Source organism: Heteronotia binoei, chromosome 4 (assembly GCF_032191835.1).
Source record: "Heteronotia binoei isolate CCM8104 ecotype False Entrance Well chromosome 4, APGP_CSIRO_Hbin_v1, whole genome shotgun sequence".
In the NCBI taxonomy this organism is placed as follows: Eukaryota; Metazoa; Chordata; class Lepidosauria; order Squamata; family Gekkonidae; genus Heteronotia; species Heteronotia binoei.
Genome location: NC_083226.1, coordinates 64,445,153 through 64,465,429, shown reverse-complemented (window position 1 = coordinate 64,465,429; position 20,277 = coordinate 64,445,153). Strand labels below are relative to the sequence as shown.

The window sequence follows — 20,277 nt, the reverse complement described above, 5'->3', positions numbered from 1 at the left end:
GCACATGATTCTTGATCTGCAGCTTGCGAACCTCAAACCAAGAAAAGTTCAGCCCAGATTTCCAAGTCTGAATTAGTTCATGCCCAACCCTAGTAAGCAGTGATTTAGTATTTAGGCTGGTGTCTAATGATAATAAACATGTTCTTGTCAGGCAATAAATTTGCACTCTAAGGCAGGGGTGTCAAATGTCCAGCTCAGGGGCTGGATCAGGCCCCCAAAGAGTTCCTCTCAGGCCCCTAAGCAAGTCCACTTCCTTCTCCCTCTCTCTTGCTTCCTTCTGTGTCACTGCTTGCTTTGCCAGGCTTGCTCAATAACACAATAGCTATAGAGCAAAGCCTCTATTTTCTCCATTGGCTGAGGCTCCTCAAGGGGGGAGGGAGAGCTTGCTTTGCCAGCCAAGCTACTGAGCCAAGCCTCTCTTCCTTCTGTTGGCTGTGGCTCCACCCCCTCCTGGGCCCCTGGGGAAGGGAGCAAAGAACAGTTAAGAACCAAAGCCCTCAATCACTCCGGAGAGATCACTTTCCCTCGATCATTCCGGAGAGATACATCATCTTTAATTGTGTTTGCCTGTGTCCTTTATAAAGTTTATATCTCTGCTGGCATTACATTTTATGACATACATGGCCCGGCCTGACAAGGTCTCATTTATGTCAGATCTGTCCCTCATAACAAATGAGTTTGATACCCCTGGTGTAAGGAATGCCTTAATCCAGGAGGACACAAATATAGTTTTCCCTGATCTGACCTGGGTTTGTGTTGCTGTTTTGTGCATTCTTTACTTTGATGTGATGTTGCGTTGATGAGCATGTGCACACACAAATGTGACTTCTGATTGTAATCCCTTCCTGGTTTATTTGTTTGTTCGTTTCTATTTCTATCCCGCCCTCTCCACAAGCGGACTCAAGATGGCTAACAGATAGTTCAGATATATAATTACAATTTAAAACCAATAAAATACAATTACATTTTAAACATATTAAAACATTTTATGGTGCTGTACAATTGTGGTATAGGCGGGATCTTTCATTTCCAAAATATAATCTGGCATTATAGGTGGAAAACTGTAACTGTACAAAATGTAATCTAATATTTTTTTGTTAATATTACAATGAAGAGACATAGGATGGGGAGTGATTATGGTAGAGCCAAGCTACGCCTGCAGCCTCTCCTGGAAGTTTTGAATCTAAGCAGCTAGGCACTGTGATAAAGACAAAAACAATTCCCAGGAACTAGGGGGATAAAAGAGTATTTGCTAGGAGCACCATACGAGCTAGGTCACTTGCTTTTCTCTTTATCCTTAGGTAGACTAGCCAGAAGCTGCATCTGTCAAATTCACCCACTGTGCATGGCAAAGGGTAGAGAAGCTAAGGATTCTCCATGGAATTGCATGAAAGAGATGAGCAATTGTAATATATGTAATATTCCTTTTTAAATTTGGTTTTGGATAGATCCTCTAGAAATTCTTGCAAGGTCTATGAATTCTTGCCAAACAAACGTGTTTATAGAGTGCTAATTTTATTCTAAGAACCAGACTTGTTCAAATAATATTTCAATTGGGAATTAACAACTAAATTCTAACAATGGACGTTCCTCCATTTAAATCTGATATGTGAAACCTGTTGAAATTTTTGAATAACTTAAGCTACATTTATGTTAATTTTGTTTACATATTTCATTTTTTGTGTGTGTTTTAACATCACTTACAGTGATTTCCCTGTATATGTCTTCTTTTATGTATTGTTGATTCTGTTGACATTTTGTTGGCCAGTCTATCATAACAAAATTAATTGAATTGATAGCAATTTTCTTCTGGTTTTTATCATGATCTGCTAGTTTGTCTTCCATATTTTTATCTCCTTCTTTGACTTTTTTTAAAAAATATATTATTCTCTGTCTCTGCCTCCTGGTCTGGTAAGAGCACTACTTCCTGCTCTCCTTCAGCAGCAGGGGAGCAGGGGGAGTCAAGTGTGTTCCACCATGCAAGATACACATAAGAACATAAGTGAATCCATATTGGATCAAGCAATGGCCCATCCATTCTAACTCCATATGATCCAGTCCAACAGTCCATATGAAAACCATTATCAAGTACTTGAAGGGCTGTCATGTAGAGGATAGTGCAAAGTTGTGTTCCGTAGCCACAGAAGGTCGGACCACTACCACTAGGTTGAAATTAAATCAAAAGAGTTTTTGGCTTAGGAAGAACTTCCTGACAGAGCAGTTCCTCAGTGGAACAGGCTTCCTCGTGAGGTGGTGGACTTTCCTTCTTTGGAGGTGTTTAAAAAGAGGCCTGATGGCCATTTGACAGCAATGCTGATTCTATGAACTTAGGCAGATCATGAAAAGAAGGGCAGGGAGAGGTGCTTGTGATTTTCCTTGTGCAGGGGCTTAGAATAGATGCCCCTGGAGGTCCCTTCCAACTCTGTGATTCTGTGTCACACTGTGACCAAAACACAGGTGCCATCAGGAGATCCACCAGCAAGCCCAGACCCCAGAAGCCCTCCAGTGTTGCCCCCCCCCAAGTACCAGGAATGCAGAGTATCACTGCCTCAGACATAGTGTTCCATCTGTACCTTACAGCTACTCGCCACTGATGGACCTCTGCTCCATATATTTATCTAATCCCCTCTTGAAGCTATTAATGCTTGTAACCACCACCACCTCCTGTGGTAGTGAATCCCACCTGTTAATTACTCGGTGGGTGAAGAAATATTTCCTTCTATCTGATCTAAAATTACTGCTCATTAATTTGAGTGCCCACAAGTTCTTTGTTGTGAGAAAGGGAGAAAAGTACTTTTTTCTCTACCTTCTCTATTCCAAACATAATTTCATAAACCTCTGTATCACCCCTCAGTGTTCATTTCTCCAACCTAAAGAGCCTTAACCTCTTTAATCTTTCTTTATAGGGAAAGTGTTCCATTCCCTTAATAACTTTGTTGCCCTTTTCTGCACCTTTTCCAATGCAATATCTTTTTTGAGGTGCAGTGAAAAGAACTGAGGTTGCACCATCGATTTATACAGGGGCATGATACTGACTGATTTGTTTTTAGTTCCCTTCCTAATAATCCTCAACATAGCATTTGTCTTTTTTTTATTGCCATCTCACAGTGGTTCAACATTTTCAGTGAATTATCTACCATGATCAGTTACCGCCAGTTCAGACCCCATCAACATGTATTTGTATGCAATTTTTGGCTCCAATGTGCATTACTTTGCATTTGCCCATGTTGAACCCCATTTGCCATGCTGACACCCACTTACTCATCCTCAACAGAAAACCCCATGGACAGTAACCTTCCCTGGTTCTTACCACCCTGAATTACTTAGTGTCATCTGCAAACTTGGACACGTCACTGCTTTCTCCCAACTCCAGATCATTATTGTCTAAGTTAAAAAGCATTGGACCCAGTACTGAGTCTTGTGGTATCCCACAGCTTACCACCCTCCTCTGTGAAAACTGACCATTTATATTCACTCTCTATTTCCTGTTAATTAACCAATTTTTAATCCACAAAATAACCTGACCCTTATTCCATGACTACTGAGTTTACTTAGGAGCCTTTGATGAGGAACTTTATTAGAAGTTCTCTAGAACAACATCTGCTGGGTCACCTTTGTCCATATGTTTGTTCACCTTAAAGAACTCTGATGGGTTAATGAGACAAGATTTTCCCTTACAGAATCAATGCTGATTCCCCCTTGATAGTTCATCAATGTGCCTACTAATTCTATATTTAATAACAGATTCCACCATCTTACCAAATATTGACATTAGACTGACCAACCTGCAATTTCCTCTGGAACCGTTTTCTTTGAAGATGGTTACATTAGCTACCTTCCAGTTCTCAGGAATGGAGGCAGATTTTAATGATAGATTGCATATTTTTGTCAGGAGATCCAAAAGTTCACATTATTATTTCAGAACTCTTGGATGTATGCCATCTGGACCTGGTGATTTGTCAGGTTTTAATTGTCTCTCTCATGAATTGCTACCTTGACATGGTGAGAGGGCTTGCACAGTTCAGTGAGGCTGTGGGCTTTGCCATGCAAGGCCACCCAAGATGGACAGGCCACAGCTGAGAACCCAGACAAAATGTGATCCACTGGAGAAGGAAATGGCAACCCACTCCAGTATCCTTGCCAAGAAAACCCCATACACAGTAACAAAAGGCTAAAAGATATGGCACTGGAAGATGAGCCCCTCAAGTCAGAAGGTGCCCAATATACTACTGGGGAAGAGCCGAGGGCAAGTCCAAGTAACCACAGAAAGAGTGAAGTGGCTGGGCCCAAGCCGAAAGGACGCTCAGCTGTGGATGTGTCTGATGGTGAAAGAACAGTCCAGTGCTGCAAAGAACAACACTGCATTGGAACGTGGAATGTAAGATCTATGAGTTATGGTAAACTGGATGTAGTCAAACAAGAGATGGCAAGACTGAACATTGACATCTTGGGAATCAGTGAACTAAAATGGACAGGAATGGCACCCCACAGTCCAGTGTGCGTCTCCGGGACCGTTCACCCCCGATGGCCACCCTCTGTCCCCGACCCAGGAGAAAGGAGGAAAGCCATTGTAAGGCCGACCCCCCAACCCCAATGTCGGCGAGGCGGCGCGTCAGTAGCTGATGGTCGACTGTGTCAAATGCCGCCGACAGGTCTAACAGCATCAGCACCGCGACGCCGCCTCGATCCAGTTGCCACTGGAGGTCATCCATCAAGGCGACCAACACTGTCTCCGTCCCATGGCCCGGCCGGAAGCCAGACTGGCAAGGGTCTAGGACAGAAGCGTCATCCAGAAATCTCTGTAGCTGCAACGCCACAGCCCTCTCAATAATTTTACCTAAAAACGGTAAATTAGACACCGGACGATAGTTCGCCAATTCGGCCGGGTCTGCTGTAGCTTTTTTCAAGAGAGGGCGGACCAAGGCCTCTTTCAGAGGTGTTGGAAAATGCCCCTCTAAGAGGGATCTATGCTAAAGCCTTTGATTGTGTGGATCACAACAAACTGTGGCAAGTTCTTAAAGAAATGGGAGTACCAGACCACCTCACATGTCTCCTGAGAAATCTATATAAGGGTCAAGAAGCAACAGTCAGAACAGGATATGGAACAACTGTTTGGTTTAGAATAGGAAAAGGAGTTCGACAAGGATGTATATTGTCACCCTGTTTATTTAATTTAAATGCAGAGTACATCATGCATAATGCTTGCCTGGATGAAGCAGAAGCCGGAATCAAGATTGCCAGGAAAAACATCAACAACCTCAGATACACAGATGATACCACTCTGATGGCAGAAAGTGAGGAGGACCTAAAGAACCTCTTGTTTAGGGTGAAAGAGAAGAGTGCAAATGCAGGCTTGAAACTCAACATCAAAAAAACTAAGATCATGGCATCCGGCCCCATCACACTATGGCAAATAGAAGGGGAAGACATGGAAGTAGTGACAGACTTCACATTTCTGGGATCCAAGATCACTGCAGACGGTGACTGTAGCCATGAAATTAAAAGACGTTTGCTCCTTGGAAGGACAGCTATGGCGAACCTGGGCAGTATAATAAAAAGTAGAGACATCAGCCTGCCAACAAAAGTCCATATAGTCAAAGCGATGGTATTCCCAGTAGTAATGTATGGCTGTGAGAGCTGGACTATAAGGAAGGCCGAGTGCAGAAGAATAGATGCTTTTGAGCTGTGGTGCTGGAGAAGAATCTTGAGAGTCCCTTGGACTGCAAAAAAGATCAAATCAATCAGTCCTAAGAGAAATCAACCTAGACTGTTCCCTGGAAGGTCAGATGCTGAAGCTGAAGCTCCAATACTTTGGCCACCAAATGAGAAGGGAGCACTCACTGGAGAAGATCCTGATGCTGAGAAAGACAGAAGGCAAAAGAAGAAGGGGACGGCAAAAGATGAGATGGTGGACAGCGTTGCTGATGTAACAAACACAAATTTGAGCAGACTTCGGAGGATGGTGGAAGACAGGAGGGCTTGGCGTGACTTTGTCAATGGCATCGCAAAGAGTCAAATTCAACTGTGCGACTGAACAAAAAAAAATTGTCCATCAGTCATAAGGAGCTCCTCTCTGTCACTTTAATTTGACTCAAGTCTTTCAACACCCTTCCCAAAACTCACGGTTCTGGAGCGCCTTCCATCTTTGACAGTGAAGACAGAAAAAAATGCATCCAACTACTCTGCCATTTCCCTATCATCCTTTAGTAATCCTTTTACCCCTTGGTCATTCCAGGGACCCACTGCCTCTCTGGCTGGTTTTCTGTCACTAATGTATTTGAAGACTTTTTTTATTGTTGGTCTTTATATTTTTTTTGCACAGTACCTTTTTGCCTGCCTGATCACTGACTAGCATTTTATTTGCCACTGCCTGTGCTCCTTTTTGTTTACCTTACTCAAACTAGCCTTCCACTGCTTAAAGGAATCCTTATTACCTTTTACTATTTCCATTACTTTGTTAACCATGCAGGCCTCCTTTATACCTATTTGTACGTTTCCTAACTCTGTGGTATACATTTTATCTGAGCTTCTAAGATGGTAGTTTTAAATAGTCTCCAGACTTCCTAAAGGGATTTGACCCTCCTTAACTTTCCTTTCAGTTTCTTCACAAGCCTCCTCATTTGAGAGGTGTTACCCCTTCAAAATTTAAAAGTAGTTGTATTGGTCTTTTGGGGCAACTTCCTATTTATATAAATGTTGAGCTTAATAACGTTACGATCACTGTTCCCAACTGGTGCTATCACATTTGCATCTCTCACCAGGTCTTGGGCATTACTTGGGATCAAGTCCAGGATCGCCTCTCCCCTGGTAGATTCTGTGACCATCTACTCCATGCCGCAATCATTGAGAGTATCTAGAAACCCAGATACACGTTACATCCAGTACAATACATTGGATAACCCCCAATCCCTGCTGTCATTCTGCCTTTATAATTTTGTTGTTGTTGATGTTGTTTCAGTTTCCCTTTTTAAAAATTTCCTGTGTATATGGATTTGTTAGTGGAAACTTTGCTTACCCTATTATGGATATGAAGAGACTAGTGCCCTGGCTTCCTCACCCTGCTGCTGAAGTCGCATATCTGCTAAACTTTCCTATTTATTCCCAGACATTTTGTCACTGGAATAATTAAACACTTCATAACTGGAGCAGGGCCTGCTACCTCGCAGAGCTGGGCCTGGTCATAGGAACCCTAAGTAAATAGCTTGGGCCAAAACTGCCATCCCCACTGGAGCCAACCACACTGTTTGGGAGTGAACCAATAAAGGAGGATGAGTGAGTCAGCCTCTGGTTGATTAACAATAGGTCGGGCTGAAAGAAAGATGCTCAGAGCTCCTCTCCTTCTTAGGCTTCCTTTTACTTCAAATGCTAATTTAATTTCAAATGTTAATTTAGCCCTTCTAGGTTTGGATTACAGGTGACTCTAGCTGAATAGACTCAGTAGTTACATAACTGCTTGTGTTCTCAGAACCTCCTCCTTCTTTAAAGAACGTGAGGGTTAGCTTAAAGTTTTAGATTTAGATTAAAATTCAGCCCCTTGTTTGTTTTTAAGCCCTAGCTGTATTTAAACACTATTTGCAGTTTGTTCTGTTATTTGTTTTTCTTTCTCTGTGTCAAGCATGCTATTTCTATACATTAAATCAATACACTTATTGGAATCTAATTGGGGAGGGACGGTGGCTCAGTGGTAGAGCATCTGCTTGGGAAGCAGAAGTTCCCAGGTTCAATCCCTGGCATCTCCAAAAAAGGGTCCAAGCAAATAGGTGTGAAAAACCTCAGCTTGAGACCCTGGAGAGCCGCTGCCAGTCTGAGAAGACAATGCTGACTTTGATGGACCAAAGGTCTGATTCAGTATAAGGCAGCTTCATATGTTCATATATGTTCATAATTTCTCTCTCCTTGGTTCTGACATCATTCCTTTCCCATAGTTGCATTTCAAAGCTCAACCCCCCTCGTACTTTTCTCACCTTCCTTTCCTCTTTCCCACCTCTGGGTAGAAAATGTAGGAATGCAGTAACTTTGATGATAGCGAGAAAGGAGGCACCTCCCCTGAACAGTTCCCATTCACCGCTTATCAAAAGGAGCAGGAATGTATGAGAACAAGGGAAGTTTCAACCGCATGTTAGTAGTGGGTAGTATTTTTGCATAGTTGTAACCATTCACACATGCTTGTTATGTCTTGAGACTATCTTTTCTAAATCCTTTGATGTAGTCCTTAAAATGTTCTGCTATGAGCAACTCTGTATCACTCTCAAGCTACCGCATCTTGAGCAACAACAGATCATCAATAAAACGAGTCTTTGTATCAAACAATTGCTTGTTTATTCGAAATACCGAGGCTTGACACGCTGTTACAAAAAAATCTGCATAAAGTTTAGCCTTATCTGTGAACTCACTATCCCTAGTCTCTGGTATTATTACTTAAATCTATAGATGTGAGATGTTTCAAAGTGCCATTGTAGATTAAGCTAACTCTGTGTCCTCAGTTTTAATCATTGTGTTTTGTTTGACCTTCTGTTAACTCTTTTCATACTGCAGTAAAACTAGCCAAGATCCTCTGAGCCTGTTTAAAACTAAAATTAGCTACACCAGAGTAGCTTGAGCAGCTACAACCAAACTAAAATTAGAACTAGACCAGAACATAGGAACTAAAATTAGCTACACCTGAGTGGTTTGAACAGCTACTACACTTAGAAGTTGCATAATATATGCCACTTACCCTCTCCTTGCAAGTTTGTTACCTTTGCCTGTTTATTTCCTCATTCCAGACACTTTGTCACTGGAACTGAGATGTTTCATCTCTGGAGCAACACCTGCTATCTCACAGAGCTCTATTTGTTTAATTGTTTTATTTATTGTGATTTTTTGTATCTTTTTTTGGTCTTCATATCACTAGTTTTGTTAAACTCTGCAATGAACATTAATACAAATTATCAACCACATTATTCCATCAATCTTACTATAATATTTATCCACATTTTTACAATAGAAAACATTCTCCAATTAATCAACATACAATTAATACACCTATTTGCTAACCCTGAGTGCCATTGTAGTGGTTCTATTTTCTATTCTGAATCTTATTATCTTATATCACCCATTTCCTCTACACCATTCAGTTCCCCAGTTTCGCTTTATCATAATCATCATAACAATACTCATATCAATCTGATTACCTTCAAATTTTCTAGATTAAACTTTCTTCCCTCAGCTATCTATTATCACTTCCCCCCAATCTATTTGCCTTCCAAGAAGTCAGCTTCACCTAGATTAAAAAAAGAATAAAAGAAAACCAAATGGTTGCCTCTCATTCTGGAGCTGAGAGATCTTGGCCAGGGGGGGGGGGGGGCGTGGAAGGAGAAAACTCTCCCTCCGGTTTGAGAAGCTATTGGGAGGAGGTACCCCCCTCTCTCCTTATTATGCCCAATACTTCAGCTCAAACTTAATTTGTATATTTCCAACTACATATTTTTGCATTTCTATTTAATAATACCCAAAAACATTATTAATATTACATAGAAGCCTTTCTATTTACTATTACACAAAAACCTTACATCTTTCACAACATTTTAATCTTTGAATTGCACCTTAAATTATACTTAACGTATTTTCAGATGCCATTCTAATCTATTTTTCCCATTAACTTCTATGGTTTTACACATGCTGCAACCAATTGCTTTCCAGATAATTCATCAAAGGCTGTGTAGGATTTACCATTCAGATGAACAATAATGTGTCCCAGAGGTAGCCAGCAAAATTTAACACCATTTCTCTTTAGCTTATCAGCTACTTCTCGCAATTTCCTTTGTGCAGCAAGAATCTCGGGGGGGGGGGGAGTGATTTTGTGTATTTGTTAAATTTTTCTGTAATGAAATTTTGAACATCAGAAAAACTATTTATACATTTTAAAATAAAACCTTTCAGATGGCTTTGACACAAGATGCCTCATGTGTATGCATCCTTATTTATTCATGTTATTTATTTTAGTTACCAGACTAGAATTGCATTCGGACATCATTTCCAAAATCTATCTGATTTTCAAAGGTCATAATGACAAAGTGGGATGCATCTCTATTACACTGTAGCCTGTAGCACGACCTGTTAATAACCTGAAGCACATTACCATTCATTGAAATGTAAAGCTAACATTAATTATAAGACTTTGTTGGAAAAAAACAAAGCCAGATCTCCCATTCTGTATATTTAACCTTCTTAGAAGTGCACTTGAGTTACATTTTTGAGCAACATTATATTATATGGAACACATCATTTAGCCTGATAAACAGACTCTCATAACTGAATATTTAACAAGTACTAACTAATCTGGTAAAAAAATATCCTTTCACTTTGTTCCTCACACCTGAACCTTCAAATACAGTAGGTCAAATCTTTGTTCTGAGGCTTGTGAGATTGTTTTCTCCCCAGACAGCAGTAATAAATTAACTTGTGAATGAAATTACTTTTGTCACAAGCAGCATTATTTTGCAATACTGGACAGTACAGCTGCAGAGATTTTACCAATTACAGACTACAGGTCTTTTCAGACCTGCTTATTTTCCCTGTCTAGCAAATGCTTAAGTGAAGTCTGCTGTGCTCTGTTGACAGAATATGTAACAATAACAGAGGAAAACAGAAGCGTTCATTTCTCTGTAAAGGGCTTACAAAAGCGTAGTAAGTACTGACACTTGAAGAACAAAAGGAAGATGTTGCCAGCTTTGGAATTTCAACCAAGTGATCTTGTTTGCAAACCATTGCTTTTGAGACAGATATATCTTGCTTTGATAACATAAAAATGAATTTTATATTGTGGAGGTGGGAGGAAGAAAGAAGGTAACAAGTTTGTTTTCCATTTTCTACTAAGATTTCGTAATGACAAGAGAAAGAGTAACAAAATCTGTGAAGCAAAAAGGAGAATACTGTTTTCTGGATCACCAGTATCATTTTGAGCTCCTTTCATCTCAAATACTCTTAAAATCTTTACAAAGTCATTTTAAGTTTTTCCTGATAATCATTCTTGTAAAAAAAAAAAAGGCATTGCATAGTTAGAATGCTTGCATGGAAACAAATGTGTGCTTGATTACTTCTAAAGTAAGTAATCAGAGATTTTATAACTACAGGGCTAAATTCTTAGACAATCTCTTCTCAACTGCCACAGAGGTAATGCTATGTATATGGCAACCCTAACCACACATTACCTTACTTTAGGGATCAAGAGACATATCAAAATGTTTGTTTTGGAGTTCTATACTTTGGGCCTGGCACACAGGAAGAGAGTTAATATAGACCTTCCCTCTGCACTCTTCTCCTGGACCGAGGTGACTTTGTTTGGCCCATTTTGGAAACATAATGAGTACTGCATCAATACACAAGGATCCCATATCTGGAAAATGGTGCTGATAGAGGTCTAAGATCCCTCTCCCCATCCACTGCAGTGTAATTTCAGTGTATTTGTGCATATCTTGATAGCACAAAACTCCAGAACATCTCTCTTGACCTGACCTAGAGACATCCCTGGGGAATTTGTAGGTAGCCTTGCTAAAATCTTGCTAAACCGTACAATACTATGACCATGAGTTATACTGAAGTTTCTCTAACAAGTTACTTTTCCTACAGCCCTGTGGCAAAAATGCCAGCAGGAAGCAAAGAAACAGGAGAAAGTAAACAAAGGACAGGAGGAGCCAAAAGAAATCAAAATAAATGAATTTAAATGAGCTACTTCATGTCTCCATGTCTGCCTGTTGCCATCTTGGCTTAAGAACATAAGAGAAGCCATGTTGGATCAGGCCAATGACCCATCCAGTCCAACACTCTGTGTCTCACAGTGGCCAATTTTTTTTAATATATATATATATATGTACACACACACACTGTAGCTAATAGCCACTGACGGATCTCTGCTCCATATTTTTATCTAACCCCCTCTTGAAGCTGGCTATGCTTGTAGCTGCTACCACCTCCTGTGGCAGTGAATTTCATGTGTTAATCACCCTTTGGGTGAAGAAGTACCTCCTTTTATCCATTCTAACCCGACTGCTTAGCAATTTCATCGAATGCCCACAAGTTGAATTGTGAGAAAGGGAGAAAAGCACCTCTATCATGTCACCCCACAGTCAACGTTTCTCCAAGCTAAAAAGCCCCAAGTGTTTTAACCTTTCTTCATAGGGAAAGAATTCCAGACCTTTAATCATTCTAGTTGCCCTTTTCTGCATTTTTTCCAATGCTATAATATCCTTTTTGAGGTGCGGTGACCAGAATTGCACACAGTATTCCAAATGAGACCGCACCATCAATTTATACAGGGGCATTATGATACTGGCTGATTTGTTTTCAATTCCCTTCCTAATAATTCCCAGCATGGCGTTGGCCTTTTTTATTGCAATCGCACACTGTGTTGACATTTTCAGTGAGTTATCTACCACGATCCCAAGATCTCTCTCTTGGTCAGTCTCTGCCAGTTCACACCCCATCAACTTGTACTTGTAGCTGGGATTCTTGGCCCCAATGTGCATTACTTTGCATTTAGCCACATTGAACCTCATCTGCCATGTTGACGCCCACTCACCCAGCCTCAACAGATCCGTTTGGAGTTCCTCACAATCCTCCCAGCTGCCCTGTGGCAGCTGAGGGAAACACCAAGCACATCAGAGCCTGATTTGGATTCAGAGTACAGTGCCATTGGTTAAACATCAAAACAGCCTACATTTCCTCAAATGATAAGATCCTAGTGTTTGCCATAGCTACCCCGTTTTTGAAAATGTCCAAGTTATGGCCTGTGGTTGAAGTAATATATTTTACTTTTTTCTCCTTTGCTGTGCTCTCATCAAGTCCATTGTTTCAACCAATGTCAACTGCGGGGTGACATGATAGAGGTTTACAAGATAATGCATGGGATGGAGAAAGTAGAGAAAGAGGTACTTTTCTCCCTTTCTCACAATACAAGAACTCATGGGCATTCGATGAAATTGCTGAGCAGGCAGGTTAAAACGGATAAAAGGAAGTACTTCACCCAAAGGGTGATTAACATGTGGAATTCACTGCCACAGGAGGTGGTGGCGGCCACAAGTATAGCCACCTTCAAGAGGGGTTTAGATAAAAATATGGAGCACAGGTCCATCAGTGGCTATTAGCCATAGTGTGTGTGTATATATAAAAATTTTTGCCACTGTGTGACACAGAGTGTTGGACTGGATGGGCCGTTGGCCTGATCCAACATGGCTTCTCTTATGTTCTTATGTTCTTAACCAGTAGGTCAGAACCCGCAGGTTTGTTATAGAGCACCACTTGCTGGGTACTGAGTCCCTATAAACTGTCTTTATTTGCTTTTAGTACACCACACTGTAAGAACCAACAGCATGGTGAGACAAGGTCAGATAGTGGCAAGCACAGGCAAGGACTTCAGCTCTTTGTCTTTCTGTCACTTGGTCATGATGTATGATTAGGATGGGATATTTTGCCATGTGCTTGAGGTGTTTCATCATGCTGGATTAAGGCTAAAGATGGGTCCGATATCAGGTCCTAGGTCTGGAAAGGTTGAAGGCCACAAGGCTAGACTAACTCCTATGACAAATTCCATGATATTTCTCATTATTGTTACATTATCTTTTTTCCTTTCTGATACAGGTAGTCCGGCCATACCAAACGATGTCCAATCCAATGAGTAAATTGACAGTACTTAACAGCATGCACTCTCATTTTATTTTGGCTGATAATGGGACTACAGGCAAATATGGTGCAGAAGTTAAACTTCGTAGGCAGTTGGAAAAGCACATTTCACTTCAGAAGATAAATACAAGTAAGCAGATCTCTCTCTTCCTTTTCTTAACTGCATAATTTTAGAGTGATAATTTTTTAAAAAAACTAAATTTTAGTGGTATGTGGATAAAATGCCAAACACCATATCTATATCTTCTCCTTCTACTACTACTGTGCGCCACTAAACTGAAGTAAGTGTTTGAAGGTGTACACAGTTGAGCAATGGTGTTCTTTACCACTAGCACTCCAGGCTACAGGCAGATATCAGGAAATTGCTGTAGTCAGCAATTTTATTATGTGTATAGTGTTTGCATTGGTCCAGAGTGATATGCAGCTACTTCATTATGTGGTGAGGGTTCCATTAATCGGTGTACACTAGCATATATTAATAAACATCCAATTCCAGTAATGATTTTATTATGATTAGTTCTCAAGTGGTTCTAGTGAACCTATACTCCAAATTGTGAACAATCCAGAGATCAGTGGGAGCGGGAATAGACTCAGCAGGAAAAGAAAGAAAGAAAGAAAGAAAGAAAGAAAGAAAGAAAGAAAGAAAGAAAGAAAGAAAGAAAGAAAGAAAGAAAGAAAGAAAGAAAGAAAGAAGAAGGAAGGAAGGAAGGAAGGAAGGAAGGAAGGAAGGAAGGAAGGAAGGAAGGAAGGAAGGAAGGAAGGAAGGAAGGAAGGAAACTATTGTATGTAACTCCTGGAAGAAATTCAGTGGAGTGGTTTACAATGATCTGGAAGACCCAAAATAGACTTAAGGCAAGTAATGCAGAGTACAGTGAAGAAATTCACTTATTGTTCAAAGAGTATTATGGATATGCACAAACAAGTTTCTATAATTGCCTTCTCCAACTGCAGCTTCTTCTACTACAACACAGGCTACAATGTTCAGCTGTATAATGAAGTGACCTTCAGTGGCTGACTCAGGTGGCAGATTTTGGAAGGCAATAGTCTCTCATCCTGCTAACAATCAACAGCCTGGTGTCGCCCCACCTATCAGCTACCTCCTCTGTCTGAAAGGTGAACAGACTTCCCCAAGAGTCTGTAAAAGCAGCATAGCTAGTTGTACATGTCATTTCCAAAATTCATGTAATATTACTTTTTTTCTCACAAACAGTTCATTCACCATTTCTAGTTGCATTTTCCCAGGGCAACCAAAATTATGTCCATACTCTTGGTAGAGGAAGTAAACCATATTGTGTCCATGTGGTCTAGCAGGGACAATGCAGAGGTAAGGAGGGTTTATATCTTCTAGCTTCTGGGTCGGGTGGCAGAAATGATGAGGCTCAGACATTGAAGACATAGCAAAACACCTAGGTCGTTTTCGCACTCACCTCCAGCCGGCGCGACCCCCCTCTTCACCGTGCAGGATCTGCGCGGATTTCCCACTAAATGCCGCGGAGCAGCCTTTTGCGCCAGAAACTCCCGGCGCAAAAGCCGCTCAAACGTAAACCTCCAAAAAGTTTCCGCCGCAAAAGGCTGCTCCGCGGCATTTAGTGGGAAATCCGCGCAGATCCTGCGCGGTGAAGAGGGGGGTCGCGCCGGCTGGAGGTGAGTGCGAAAACGACCCTAGAGCCACCACAGATGACGTGCCCCTCCTTCAAATCTGGGGAACATTTTGTCAAGATGAAATCAGAAAAGAGGTCTCCACAGTGGAAACATCCTCCATTGGATTCTGTTCAGTAAATACCTAGGAGGCAATTATGTTTAAAAGGAAGAAGGCTGATAGCATAAGTTATAATTGTCTAATCAATTACATGGAGACTGGAGGGGAGTGGGGGACTTGAATTGAAGTTAGCCTATCATGCTCAGGTTTGGCACCAAATATATGCAGTCTAATCACACCAGACCAGGGATAAAACCTAATTTTCAGGTATAATTGTGTGGACTTAAATAAAAATGCCGCTATGATGCCCCCATCCTCTTCCCTCCCTCAGAAGTACAATTTTCCCTCCATTTTTATTTTGTGACTCGTATGCCCTAGTAATGGGTTTTCTTCTTTGCCAAGGAACTCTGGCTGTCCCCCTACCTCCTGTCACAGTATGATATTTTGGCTGTTGGGTCAGCCCAGGAACCTGAGGGAAGGGTTGGGATCACCCTTTAACTTGAACCACTTAAATAGCATTCAAGGAGTTTTGAAATTCAAAAATAACAAAATATTGTATTTAACCTAGAGAGGAAAGGTCAGATGAAATCAAAGGTAAAATTACTCAGGTAACTCAATATAGATGACACTAGGTAAAATCAATACATGCACAGGCTGTAGTTCTTATATTTCAGGTTAATGAGAGTTTCTTAAACTATATTAAGACTACTTAAAATCTTTATGTTGAGAGGCTTTTGTTCCAGTGTTTTTCCAAACATTCCAGTACATTTTCTTTGAGTATTCTCTGAGGGGTTTTTTTGTTTCCAGAAGGCTGGTACCCTCTTTCTTGAACCCTCCTCTTTTGAAATATCAGTACTCATCTTGAGTTTTTAACTGACTCTTGAGACCACTAAAGGCAGTTTCTAACCACATCAGACCAGAGATCTCTGAAGTGTTCCCTGTTTGACTGAGTTGAGAATTTTTTTCTCTAGAAGATCGCTTTCCTTGGCCCAAATGGGAGTCTTCATCTATTCCCCAAACTTCCTTGCCAACTTTCCCCCAGTTCTCCATCTGTGTCAAACTGCTGCTCAGATAAGGCTGGAATCCAAAACTGTCAGTACTCTTTTCTTCTCAGCAAGGTCAAAAATCAGACTGAATTGTCCTCAGAATCCAGTTCAGAATTAACCCTTCATAGTCCTTTATCTGTTTACACAGCACTTCTAAGGTTCTTAAAAGTACATTCCATCACAGCTACATTATAGATGGAACAACTGAAATAGGCATCTATGTCAAACTACTTCTAACATTTTGACTGCACACACTTGGAAACAAGCTTTTAGAGAAGCAGTCTAGTTTTTGTTTTAAAGTAAATCAAGAGTCCAGAGACCAGTTCCACGGTCATGGCACCAAAGAGTCTGATCAGTCCAGTGGTCAGAGGGTCAGAGCTAGGTAGCCAAGTTAGTACTAGTCTGAGGTCAGGCGTCCAGAAGAACCAGAGGGTCCAAAGTCAGTCCAAGGAACAGGGGCAAGTAGAATGCAGAGTCAGGAGTTGCAGGGTGGATGAATCAGCACCAGAGGCACTTGTTGCTTCCACAACCTTCCTGCTTCTGCTGGCTGTAGGTATAGTTGTTGCCAGGGCTTTTTTTGAGCCGGAACACACCAGAAAGCCATTCTAGCTGGCAGAGGCAGCATTCCTGCTGCTTGCGCTAGCATTCCAGCTCAGCCCCAGGAATCCGGGAGCCCAACCATGCCTGCACGTCCTCTTCCAGGCTCCCCACTCGCCAGTGGGGGTCAGGAAACCAACCGCACCTGCGCAGCCTCTTCTGGGCTCCCCGCTCACCAGCCGGAGTCGGGGGACCTAATCATGCCTGCGTAGCCTCTTCCGGGCTCCCCACTCGCCAGCTGGGGTTGGGGGACCCAACCGTGCCTGCGTGACCTCTTCCTGGCTGCCCGCTCACCGGCCAGGGTCAGGGGGCTGAGCTGCGCTTCTGCGGCGTGTTTCCAGCTCCCCAATGGCCAGCCGGGGGCAAAGGGCCATGCCGCACTGCGCAGCGTCCTTCTTGGGCCTGGCTAGCTGGGAGGCTTTTGGGGCCCAGCTGCAGCAGCGGGATTGTTCCTGACCAGGGTTCTGCTCTGTGGAAGAGTCAGCATTGCACTTCAGGTTATGTTTGCTCATTCCCATTCCCTTTATTTCCATTTCTTTTTCCTCTTTCTTTCTTTTCATTTCTTCCTCCTTTCTTTCCTCTTTCTCTTTTCATTTTCTTTCTTTCAATTTCTTTCTTTCTTTCTTTCTCTCTCTCTCTCTCTCTCTCTCTCTCCTTTTCCTTCCTTTCTTCTCTCAAACATCTGAGACTCCTACTGCTCTCAGACATCTGATGTTTATTTTATATAGCTCTTATATTAAGCAAAATTTCTTTCTCTCTCTCTCTCTCTCTGTCTCTCTCTTTTTCCTTCCTTCCTTCTCTCAAACATATGACATTCATGTCTTACAGCTCTCAGACATTTGATGTTTATTTTATGTGGCTCTTATATTAAGCAAAGCAGCCCCATGGCACTGAGTGGTAAAGCTGCAGTACTGCAGTCAGAACCCTCTGCACCCATGGCACAGAGTGGTAAAGCTGCAGTACTGCAGTCAGAACTCTCTGCTCAGGACCTGAGTTCGATTCCAGTGAAACTGGTTCAGGTAACCGGCTCCAGGTTGACTCAGCCTTCCACCCTTCCAAGGTCAGTAAAATGAGTGCCCAGCTTGCTGGCGGGAAAGTGTAATGACTGAGAAAGGCAATGGCAAACCACCTCGTAAAAAGGTTTACCGTGAAAATGTTGTGAAAGCAGCATCACCCCAGCATCACCAGTCAAAAACGACTGGTGCTTGCACAGGGGACCTTTCCTTTCCTATAAAAGCTGGCCACCCCTGTGCTAAGGGTTCTTTTGGGTCACAGCCAGTGTTCCCTCTAAACTGAGTTAGTGTAAACTAGCTCACTGATATTTAGCTTTCAGCTCACAGATTTTTGTCTTAGCTCAGGAAGGATGACCCCCAATGCACAATAATTTATGCAGTAGCTCACAATTTTAATGCCAATAGCTCACAACTTTAATGCCAGTAACTCACAAAGTAGAATTTTTGCTCACAAGATTGCAGCTTAGAGGGAACATTGGTCACAGCCAGTGCCTCCCAAGTGATCGCTAAGATGTCAGCCCAGATGCTGCATCTCCTTATGATACAGCACATGTGCATATATCAATACTGTCAAAAAAGAAATGTGGCCACAACTGAATTGCCAGGGTGCCAGCATCCACTTGCAAGTAAGGAACAGTGCAATCCTAAACAGATCTATTCAGAATTTTGTTGAACTCTACTTAGTTGTGATTATTTCTAGGAAAGTTAGATTCATGTCCAGTAGCACCTTAGAGACCAACAAGATTTTTGGGGTGTAAGCTGGGAGGTTTATACCTCAAAAATATTGTTGGTCTCTAAGATGCCAATGGACTTGAGTCTAGCTGTTCTCCTGCAGACCAATACAGCTACCCTCTGAAACTATCTTAAGATGTAAATTATAAACACAATGAGAATATGGAGAAATTATTTCAGTGGATTGCACTAAAATCTCCTGGAATAATTTGTTAACTTTTGGGAGGACTATGTAGACGTGTATGTTTATATGGCACAGTTCTAGAGGAACATGGAAATACTAAAGAATTCTGCTTCCTAAGAATCTCCCACTTTCATTCAAAAAACAGTTTTCTAGCCCTTACGCCTGTAAAGCTATGATGTTAATAGCCCAGACTGTCCTGATCTCATAACCTACAAAGGGTTGTGGCTCAGTGGTAGAGCATCCTCTTGGTATGCAGAAAGTCCTAGGTTCAATAGCCAGTTAAAAGGATGAGGTTGGAGGTGATATGAAAGACCTCTACCAGAGACCCTGGAGACAATACTGACCTTGATGGACCAGTATAAAGGAACTTCATGTGCTCCTGTATGTTGACCCTGGTTAGTATTTAGATGGGAGGACCTCCCAAGTAATGTTCCCTCTAAGCTGCAGAATCTTGTGAGCAAAAATACTACTTTGTGAGCTACTGGCATTGAAGTTGTGAGCTGCTGGCATTAAAGTTGTGAGCTACTGCATAAATTAGTGTGCTCTGGGGTCATCCTTCCTGAGCTAAGACAAAAATGTGTGAGCTGGAGGCTAAAAATCTGTGAGCTAGCTCACGCTAACTCAGCTTAGAGGGAACACTGCTCCCAAGCAGTACTCCCTCTAAGCTGTGTAGTCCTGTGAGCTAGAATTCAATTTTGTGAGCTACTGGCATTAAAGTTGTGAGCTACTGCATAAATTAGTGTGCCCTGGGGACATTTTTCCAAGTTAAGACAAAAATGTGTGAGCTGGAAGCTAAAAAACTATGATCTAGCTCACACTAACTCATCTTAGAGGTGGATGTGGCTAAATGACCATACTTTTGGTGATGTCAGAGGTGTGGCTTATTGTGCAAATGATGGTGATGTCAGAGATGTGGCCTGTTATGCAAATGTGATGTCAGAGGTATGGCCTGTTATGCAAATGATGTGATGTCAGAGCTGTGGCCTCACATACTAAGAGTTCCTGCTGGGCTCTTTTTACATAAAAAGCCCTGGTTGTTACTATTTCACTCAGCCTCCATCCCGCCTTCACTCACATTGACAGATGCCAGTATGCCATAAGGCACTTTCTCCTCTACCTTGTTTGTAGCTCCCTATGCCTTTTAGCCCAGTGTTGCCTAGGGGGAGTCAGGAGGGCTGGGATTAGCTGCTGCCATCTGGCTAATTGCCTGAGGTCCTGGGCGTTGGCTCGGCTTCAGCTGCAGCTGCTTGATCTTCCAACTCTGTCTCTGACCGCTCCAGACCAGCTGCTGGTGTGTCTTTGATCTGCTGATGGAGGACCTTAGTTTACCAATGATTGATGTGTGTC

At 41.9% G+C, this 20,277-nt stretch overlaps 1 protein-coding gene across 11 annotated transcripts in view; it reads left to right on the top strand.

Annotated features, from left to right (window-relative positions):
• TRPM3 (transient receptor potential cation channel subfamily M member 3) overlaps positions 1–20,277 on the top strand; it is a 608,524-nt gene that overhangs the window by 375,304 nt on the left and 212,943 nt on the right. For all 11 annotated transcript variants that reach the window (XM_060237459.1, XM_060237453.1, XM_060237455.1 and 8 more), the window contains exon 6: positions 13,618–13,789. In XM_060237459.1, coding sequence (XP_060093442.1) covers positions 13,618–13,789 — 172 coding nt within the window. The remainder of the gene's footprint in view (positions 1–13,617; positions 13,790–20,277) is intronic.